General features: G+C 56.7%; 1 protein-coding gene across 3 annotated transcripts; it reads right to left on the bottom strand.

The window, feature by feature from the left end:
• Window positions 1-284: 284 nt before the first annotated feature.
• LOC121081373 (glyoxylate reductase/hydroxypyruvate reductase-like) lies at window positions 285-7,410 on the bottom strand. Of its 3 annotated transcripts, XM_040580355.1 has the most exons (10): window positions 7,294-7,410; window positions 7,091-7,221; window positions 6,899-6,971; window positions 6,370-6,486; window positions 5,777-5,865; window positions 5,323-5,427; window positions 4,012-4,147; window positions 3,199-3,329; window positions 832-877; window positions 577-691 (listed from the first exon to the last, which is right to left on the bottom strand). In XM_040580355.1, the coding sequence occupies exons 1-10, from the start codon at window positions 7,356-7,358 to the stop codon at window positions 613-615; spliced, it is 972 nt and encodes a 323-aa protein (XP_040436289.1). In that variant the 5' UTR covers window positions 7,359-7,410; the 3' UTR covers window positions 577-612. The 3 variants fall into 3 exon arrangements, with proteins under 3 accessions (XP_040436290.1, XP_040436291.1, XP_040436289.1); XM_040580356.1 differs by lacking the exons at window positions 577-691; window positions 832-877 and adding an exon at window positions 285-563; XM_040580357.1 differs by lacking the exon at window positions 832-877 and having other exon boundaries at window positions 575-691.
• Window positions 7,411-9,719: the final 2,309 nt, after the last annotated feature.

The following is a 9,719-nucleotide window of genomic DNA, read 5'->3' on the forward strand; positions in this document are numbered from 1 at the left end:
AAAGACAGAGCTGGCGATGCTGGGGGGGGGGGGCACGCAAGCTTTTTTGCTTTTCTTTAGACACCTGTGGAACAGAAGCATCACACCTTGGCACCAATTCAGCAAGACATCCTCGGCCGTGGGCTGTGCCGAGACCTGCCTCTCTGCCCTTCCTGGAGCTGGAGAGCATTTTTCCGAGCTGGGGCCAAACCCCATCCATCACCTTGATGGATGGACCCGCAGACCCCGCAGCGCTGTGCGCTCTGCCCCGCACCCTGTTATCAAATGAAATGAGCACAACGCGGTCACTGCTTCTCTTTAATGGCTACAGCGCGGTTCCCTCACCGCAGGCACCACTGGCATGCTGCTGCAGAGGCGAGGAGGCACAGGACTGGTCCACGAGGCTTCTCCAGGGAAGGGAACGCCAAGTCCTGCTGCTCTGAGGGAGCGGGGCTCTGGCTGTCACAGCAGCAGCTCGTGGGGCATGGGCTCCCCTCGCAGCCCGGCCAGCAGGTTGTTGGCTGCCAGCACTGCCATGGTGCTTCTCGTGGCATACGTGGCACTCCCGATGTGCGGCAGAATCACTGCAGGGGACAGGGAGTTCCTTGCTCATTTCTTACCTTTGCTGACCTCTTACAGGGGTCTTCCCATGGGGGGCAACCTGCATCCTGTGCCCCCCACAGCTACACCGGGATTACATCGGCCATAGAGCCTGAAAGAAAATCATCAGCCACTGAGGACTGGAAAAGACATCTGATAAACGGCTGACTAAGCTATTTTTTAAGTCCTTCAGGCAAAAAAACAGTCAGCCGAGAGTGGGTCCTCCTTTCTGCGTTCAGGCTTGGTACTTACCTTCCCGCACGGACTGAGAGTTGGCAGTAGATGTCAGATACCATCCCTGCAACAAGCACGCACTGAAAATTGCACGCTGCCACCTGACTCCCACACAGCTTTAGGAGGTTTTGCTCATGGACGAGCACGAACCAGCACCTCTGCGGGCAAGGACCTGAATACTGTTGTGAAACATTGTGGTTTACAGACCCCTGGGTGCACGGGAGAGGCACGTGTGGAGGCAAACTGCCCTTGCTGAACAGAGCTGGCATGCTGTGGCACGGTCAGGGCAGTAGAAAGGACCAAGCCAAAGCTGCTTTAGTTGTAAATTATTATAACATTAGTAGCGGGTGGTACTTGCACTGCAGTCCCTGGTTGTTTTCTAACAGAGAGCATCTACCGACAATGCAGAAACCTGACAGGCTGCTGCCCCGGGGAGAGAAGGCCTTCCCAAGAAGGACTGTGAGGCCACCAGCCTGGGTTCCGTGCTCCTCCAGCTGCTGAAACTATCTGGCAGGTTTGGGTGAAAGCTGCGAATAGTTTCAGAATTATCAAAGCCTCATTTCCGTGAATACGTATGTATTTGCTTTTCCCTTGCTTGGTGATATTCCTAAGATCTCAGAAGCTCTGTAAGTATTTCCAGAAAGTCTCTGCTTTTATAGTTTCTCACACTGTCTACTATGGGGACCAAAGCAAACAAATAAAAAATATTCTTTAGCAAAAAGATAATCAGAGCAACAGCTATGAACCTGTTTTTCAGAAACGAACGCTTGGTCACAGGCCATCCCCAATCGTCATGCGTGCCTTTATGGTTTGTTTTTTGTTTTGTTTTTTTTTTTTTGAAACAGCCTTTTCCTACTCCAAAACCCTCCTTCCTGGAGAGAGAACATCCTGCACAGCCACTCCAGTACTTTGCCCGTGCAAGTGAAGATGCACGCGCTGGCTCGCACGCTTTGGGGGCAGCTTGAGCAGCCAAGGCACTCGATCGTGCAAGAGGGAGCTGCCCTGGCCCACCTGGTGCCATCAGCTCTCAGCAGGGCTGGCCACCCCAGCACAGCCCAGCACCCAGGTAGGAACAGGCACCCTGCCCCTGCACCAGTGAGGGGGCAGCAGACAATCACAAGATGGTTACTTTCTAACTAGAAAGCACTGCCTGCTCGGTGTTGCATTTCTGTCTTTTTTTTTTTCTGCCTCAAGGGATACCTGCGAGCCTGTGGAGGAGGAAAGCTCCTGCTCCGGCTTTACAGGGGACAGGCCAAGATGCTCACTGAAGGCCACACCAGGGAAGGCAGTGAACACACCAGGAGCTATCCCTAACTTGTCCCAGGCTGCTGGCCAGCCTGTGATGCCTGTGAGGATGGAACTGTGCTGGTACGTGGCAAGGCCATGAGAAGCAGCCCCCAGCACAGCCCCTTCACCCTTCACCAACGAGGATCCCAGGAACTAAGACTGAGGGTTTTGCCAACGTCCTGCGCTAAAATATCGTCCTGCCCCAAAATATCATCCTGCCCCACACAGCAGCTCTCAGCAAGGTCTCGGGAAAGCACTGGTGAATCAAGCGGCGATCAGCTACTGGCCCCTGGCTGAAGGTGCTCCTGCCTCCAGCGGTTTGGCGATGCTGAAGCACAAGAGCGGCTGAGCAAGCCCCTTCCTAACCAGCCTTTCTCCTCCGACCTAACCTCCTCTGGAGAAGACACGCACTAGTCCTGGGACCAGCACCTTCCCAGCGGCCTGATGCCTTGTTGTGAATGTTGCCTTGGGCTGTCCAGGGGATGCAGCTAGCCCACCTGCAAAGAAACCCTTGCTCATCCCCTACCAGGCTCACAGCGGGTGGGCTAACGGGCGAGCCCCGCAGTGGCTGCAGCGCTCCGAAGGCCAAGGTTCCTCTAGGTAGATTCAGCACCCAGCTGTTTAGCTGCATGGGAAGCTTTTCTAACCGAGTATATGCCCAGGAGTTTACAGAATAACAGAACTTGGCAGGCCACCAGCAGGCATTTGCTTTCCCATTCAGGCACCTGCTGGTATCAGACCCCTTCAGGAATTTCACCCCATGCCTCGGCCCCCTGAATGGAGATCCATCAGGAAGGTGCTAAAAAACGAGCTGATCTCAACTGCTTTCTGGAGAATTATAATACTTCCCGTACTAGTTTGACATCACATTGGTGAGATCTTCCCCTCTGGCAGCTCCCTGCACTGTACAGTGGGCACAGTCTGCTCAAATACACTTGACCTTTCTGTCCTTCTGCATTTTAGCGTATGCTTGCACTGGCAGGCTAACGGGGACAGAGAATCCTCGTCACACCAGCTAGTGGGTCCCCAGCCGTGGGCACCCAAGGCACCCCAAGCACAGGCTGCTGGAGCACACTGGGGGCCTTGCTGCCCACTTACCACAGTTCTTGAGGGAGAGCAGGGGGTGGTCAGTGGGCAGTGGCTCCGGTGTCGTGACATCCAGGCCTGCTGCTGCAATCTGCCCGTGGGCCAGCGCATCGTACAGGTCATCCTGGTTCACCACGGCCCCCCTGGAAAACAGAGAGGGAGGCCCAAGCTGCTGCTGAGGGGTCCCGTGGACTCCCAGGAGTGCGTGGCCAGGGTTTGGGTCACGTAAGACAGCCTGGGCACCGGCCCCCAGGTCCCCAGGGCGGCCTGAGCAGAGGTCAGACCCTCTCTGGGATGCACCTGAACCTCCCACTGCAATGAGCTGCTCCTGCTCCAGGCTGCCCACCAGCAGGGAGAAGAGCTGGGTGCTGGAGCACAGGATGACCCCAGGGCAGCCACGGTGGGAGGCAACGGGAACGGGAGCCTACTGCCAGACCCCACCAAGGAGTCCTGTTGCAGCTGCCTCCACCTCAAATGCAAGGCTTCTGGCGGTTGCATCTGTCTCTTGCACAAGCCCTCAGCCCCACATCACCCAACTGTCACCGCCCGTCCACCTCACCGGGGTGGGACATGGGGCCCTGGGGAGGAGACAGAGGCTGCAGCCCCCTGAATAACTTCCCATGCCTTTGCCTTGATCCCAAGAGACCTTGGGCTGGATGGACAACGTGCTGGACAAACGGTTCCGGCAGCTGCAGCCATGAAGGCTGTACAGGCTGTCTGGAGTCCCAGCGGGAGCGCACCTCAGAGCCTACCAGTTCTCCCCTGCAACCACAGCTGTCGGCAGCGTGGCAGTCACCCCCCGTGCAGCAGCTAGGTTGCAATTACCTGCTCGTGTTGATGAACACAGAGGTCTTCTTCATTCTGCCGAAAAAGTCCTTGTTGCACATTCCCTGGGTGGCCGGAGTCAAAGCACAAGTCACCACAACAAAGTCCGACTCTTCGGCCAGCCTCGTGAGTGGGACTGAGTGGAGAAACAAGAGGTCACAGCTCTGCTTGGGTATGTCACCAACCCACTTCAGCAACCCTCTTGTCCATAAGGTTCACCAGAAAGCAAGTGCTGCTCTGAAGAGACCTGGCTGACCATCCTCCACAGACTGGGAGACGCAAAGACCAGAAAACATGAGAAACCATGCACATTCCTGCAGATAGCACTGCAGTGTTTTGTTTCACTTTTGATTTAAAATTGAGCCAAAGGGGAAACGAGTGATGCTTCAGCCGTCTGGCCCGAAGGAGGCTCTGGTATGTATTTCATGTTTAGACAGCAAAATATGGCAGCAGCAGTTTGCACCAGCATTAAATCTCTCTTTCACTCCTGGAGGCAAGAGGAAAAGTGCAAGGAGACAGACAAGTTCTGCCAATAATTTCATGCAAAAAAGTACCAACTGGAAATGCACTGGCTTTGGAGTGAAAATTAGCACTTGATGCAAGTTTTGGGACTCTTTAACAGGGCCATGGAAAAGTCCCATTCCGCAGCTAAGAGACATTCCCAGGCTTGGCCGGACATCAATTTAACATGAATGTTAAAGCAGGAGGTTAGAGTTGACGTTTGTTTCCAGCAGCCAGCATCTCAGTAAAGAACTGTGGTCAGCCTCAGCCTGTCCCCTCCTCCGTGCAGGACAGATGTCTCGGTACCCATCTCGCGTGGGGGATGGGGGTGTGTGTCCACAAGACCCTTCCCTTCCTCCCAGGGGCAGCTGCCACTGTCCCCTCCCTGTCTGTTCCATTCCACTTCCTTGCGGGGATAAAACTGGGGGTCACACACAGATGGACACAAGGGGAAGATGAAATGCAAAAGCAGCAGGAACGGCCACAACCCACAGTTACGGTGGGCAGCCAGTTCGCGGCCAGGTGTGTCCAGCTTTCTGGCTGGAATTGCCCGGCTCAAGGCAGCAGGTGCCCCTCCCCGACGCTGCGCAGGGAACGTTTGCGATTTGCCATCCCCTCCCCTGTTGCCACCACGGTGGTTCACACCAGCTACACCAGGGAGCCCCCCAGAACCTCCTGCTCGCCCCTCCCTGTGCAGCGGGCCAGCCCTGGTGGGGTGACACTTCCCCCGGAGCCAACCCAGCCACAGCGCTCCGCGCTGCCCTGCCGCCGCTGCCCGACAGCCGCCCCCGCTTCTGCCGCCCTCCTTACCAAACTCAGCCGCAAACTCCGCAGCGCACTCTGATTTCGGACAAGTGCCAGCGTACAAGAACTTCTTGACCCCAAACGGCTTTAGGCGGCGGGCAACTGCCTGTCCTAGGAGCAAGAAAGAAGGAAAGACACAAGCCATCGGCTGACAAAGTTCACAACGGAACGGGTGACAGGCACGTCACCTTGGACTTCGTTCAGGGCATTCGTTTAACTAAAAATCGAGAGGACAATGTCCAGTTTGCTGTAGCGTTCAGGTAGCAGACATGTCTGAACGCTTTAAACTTTTAAGGTTTGGGCCTGGTGAGTCAAGATCGCTGTTCAGAGGAGGCCCTACACATCTCCCCTTGTTCTCCTGGATTTTAGAGGTGAGTGCCAGGGACACCGCCTCAGCGGAATCTCCCACCCCCCCTGCCACCACAGCAACACACGAACCTTGAGCCCAACCTGCACTTACCGATTCTCCCCAGACCTATGATGCCCACCGTACTACCAGACAGACCATAGCCGCACATCCATAAGGGCTTCCACGTTGTCCAGCCACCACTGGCAGAGAGCGTGAGACGGAAACAAACGTCAGACAGCAGCAGGGGAGAGCCTGCTCATAGCCTTGTCCAGCCACATTCTCTCAGGTTCCCGTTTTGTGACCTCGGTGGTGTCCTGCAGGAACCTGTTTGGACCTTGGGCGCACAGCAGCCACCTTGGGGCCGACTTTAGGCACCACTAACCACAGCCCTAGAAGCTATGGCCAGACCTTCCACGTGTGTCCTCCTTGAGGGATCTGTGGTGGCTTTGGGTGCTGTCTGCCACAGGTCCGCTAACCTAGCACAGAGAGGGGGAGTTCTGCACCTCTCACAGCCCCCACGGAGCGCATCTCCAAAGTGTCACAGAACTGCAGGGGACTCAGCCTGGGCCTGCAAGATGTTTTGGTGCAAGCCGGGTGAAACTCTGGCCTTCACCTGTCTGGTGTGGCATGCTTTCTCCTGCAGCTCTCAACCGGGAGGCTCAGAAGCCAGGCCCTTGCTCCAGCTGGCAGCTGCTGATACTCACTTCTTTACCTGCTCCGCTGCCTCCGGCAGCCGGCGGCACGCAGCCAGAAGCAAAGCCACGGAGAGTTCTGCAGTGGCATCGGTCAGGACGTCGGGGGTGTACCCCACCCGGATCCCTCTGCAAGGCAAGGAAGGTCTCGGGGGCAACGCTGCCAGCCTCGAGGTGCTACCTACAGGTTTCTGGGCAGGTTGCTGAAGCTGTACCTCCTTCTAGGTACCTGCAGCACCACGAGCAAAAGAACCCCCGTTTTGGCCCCTCAGCCCTTCCTCCTTCTCAAGACTCTTCCCGATTGCGGTTGGGTCAGCCTAGCCCTTCCCTAGCATCCAAAGGCTCCTGCGACACCAGCCAGGTCGGGGGTGACCTCAGGCGGGTCGGGGGTGACCTCAGGCGGGTCGGGGGTGACCCCAACCCCAACCTAGCAAGAGGGAGGTGCAGGTCCAGGCCGTGCCAACGCCCCATCAGTAACTCCGAGCTTCGCCCCCCTCCCCGCTGCCCCCCCGCCCCCACCCCCCGCCGGAGGGTTAGTTACCGCTTCTTGATTTCGTCCAGGGAGAGGTGGTCAAAGCCCACGGACATGGTGCTGATGACTTTCAGGCCAGGTCCTGCAAGATACCACCAGCACGCGGCTGCCCAGCGTCGCCCCGGGACGGCGGGACCGCGGACGGTGGGGGGGGGAACGGGCTGGTGTTGGGGGGGGTTCGGGGCCGCAGCCCGCACCCACCGGCGGCCTCCAGCACCTCGCGGTCGATGCGGTCGGAGAGGAGGCAGAGCAGCCCGCGCTTCCCCGCCACGCCGGCCAGCAGCTCCGCCCGCGGCACCGGCTCCTCCGAGTCCCACTGCTGGACGCGGCACCTGCGGCGGGAGCGCGGCCCGTCACCCCGCCGCCTGTCCCGCACCCGGCCCCGCACCCGGCCCCGCGCTCACCCGCCGGCCTGCGACAGGACCCGCAGCCCCTCGGCCGGGATCCGCCGCGTCACGAACACCGCCATGGCCGCGCCGCGCGCCCGCCCGCCGCCGCCGCCGCCGCAGCGACCCCGGGCGGCCGCCGCGCCACACCACGCCCCGCGCCCCGCCCCGAGCCCCGCGCCCCGCCCCCCGGCCCGGCGCCCCGCCCCCCGGCCCGCCCCGCCGGGAAAAGGCGCGCTCGGGGAGGCTCGGGTGGGAGCGTGTGTGCGTTCATACCCATACACATATATGTGTATATATGTTTGCATCCATTGATTTGGGTTCCTTTTGACTTTTTTTTTTTCTTTTCAGATTCCTTGCAACATCAAGGTGACATGTCTTCTTGTCCTTCTGGTGTCTTCTCCAGAGCTGGCAGAGAGGCCATACCAAATATCGCAAACTGTGACACCGAACTGGGTCCATCAGCATGGTGACACCTTCATGCCTTTGTAGGAGAAGTACTGCTGTAATGCTATAAGGTGTAACGCTGTCTAATATCATCACCGATCAGTAAGCAAGGTGGGGTGGGAACTACTACGTCAACCAGCTTTTAGCCACGGCTTTGTGCCAAGGTCATTAAAGAGGTTGGTGATGACCTATACCACTTTTGCTTGGAGCTGCTGGGTTTCCAGACCGCGTACAGGGTGATGGGTCCTCCCAGGTTCTGTTTTGCTGTGGTCACCCAACCTCATCCCTCATCAGGAATTTTATTTTTTTCAGCTCTGATCTCTTTCACTTCTATCTCCTGAGGCATCACTGAAGTACTTCTCTGTCCGCTGGCCCAGGAGGCACAGAGGAGCCATGATACACCCTGCTGGGACCCAACCTGCATCTCTTAAGCAGCGCATACCTACTCTGAAGCGAGAGTGAGAACGTGCCAGCTGAGAGGAACCATCCACCCAGCTTGCTGCTCCAGATACAGCATTCATCTCCCAAAGATCCCTTTGTCCAGCTGCTTGAAGAAGCCATACAGAGCACCCCACCAGTAAGGGTCTAGGCTGAGCTGGTTGCCTAAGCTTCACTGATGAAGAGGGATTGCCACCTCTAGCTGACAACTGACACTACAGGCATTGGGTACTGTTGTAGGATGATAATTTCCACCTCAGAGTCTGCCGTGACTACTTTGTGAAGCTTCCAAAGGCCAGAGAGAGGCGGAGTAAAGCCTCTCCCAGCGCTAAACAGACTTTGCTTGTTAACAGCCAGATTGAAATTTGCTGGGAGCCTGACCCGTATCTGCTTTATGGTCACAAAATGAACACAGCTGGCTGTAGGAGTGGGTGGGTGGAGAAGTCAAAAAAAGACATGAGCTCATATAGGAAGGTGGGCTAGAACAGGCGTGTTGTCCCTGGGAGTAAGTACAGTCACACCTCTAAAGAGAACACATGCATGGAAGTTTAACATCCCAGTATATTTACCTGGGATTCCTTCTGCGGTTCCACAGCAGGGTGCTTCACAAGCTTGCGCCACGCAAGAGGTGGGGATGGCTTGCAGCACACCCGGCGGCAGGTTTTTGTGTGAGGAGGAGGAGGATGATCTGCAGGCCCTGTGCCCCGGCTGGCAGCTGCGACGTGCCCGCGGGCAGAGCCTGGCTGGCTCGCGTGGTTCCCTGCGCCCGCGGTTCACTGCGCCCGGTGCTGCTGGGAAAACAAAAGGTCTGTCTGCTACAGGGCCTCCTCCTCCTCCTCATTGCCCGGGGAAATCAGAGTCTTCATTGTCTGCTGGAAGCTTTAGCAAGAAGGCTGGAGAGAGCTGGAGTGCACAACTGTCTGATCTTAATGGGAATTTTATAGCAAACTCCGAGGCCAGCAACTTACAGTGCTTTTCTCTGGCACGAATCATCAGTGCTATATGAGGTATCAGCTTATCTAATGAAACTGTACTCTGCTAGTAGGATTTTCCTTTATCGTGATGCATGTCTGCTCCCACCGCCAGTATGTTGTCAGATTATGCCAGCAGAATCCGTTTTATTTTTTAGTAATTGCTTGAAAGTTTATTTGATTTTATTCATCTGGGTTATCATTAGAGCTGACGTCTTATCACGTAAGGATTTGTGTCAGGAGTATATGCTCTCCAGCATGACATCTCCACACGAATCTTGCAGCGCAGTGGCTGCAAGGGTTTTCCTTTTCCTTTTCCTTTTCCTTTTCCCTTTTCCCTTTTCCCTTTTCCCTTTTCCTTTTCCTTTTCCTGCTGATCATCCGGTGGACGTGGTGGAGTCGCTCCTCCAGGAGAATGTGCCAAGTCCGCTGGTGCCTCTTGTTGCTGGAGCCAGCGTGCCATGCACAGCAGTGATGTCTGAACACCTGGCCAGTTCCTCCAGCAGCACCAGTACAAGGCACACAGTGGTCTCAGGATCTGCTCAGTGTGGTGTGCGTGTGCATGGCCTCAGAAAACCACTGCTCGGT

This window comes from Falco naumanni, chromosome Z (genome assembly GCF_017639655.2).
Source record: "Falco naumanni isolate bFalNau1 chromosome Z, bFalNau1.pat, whole genome shotgun sequence".
NCBI classification, from domain to species: Eukaryota; Metazoa; Chordata; class Aves; order Falconiformes; family Falconidae; genus Falco; species Falco naumanni.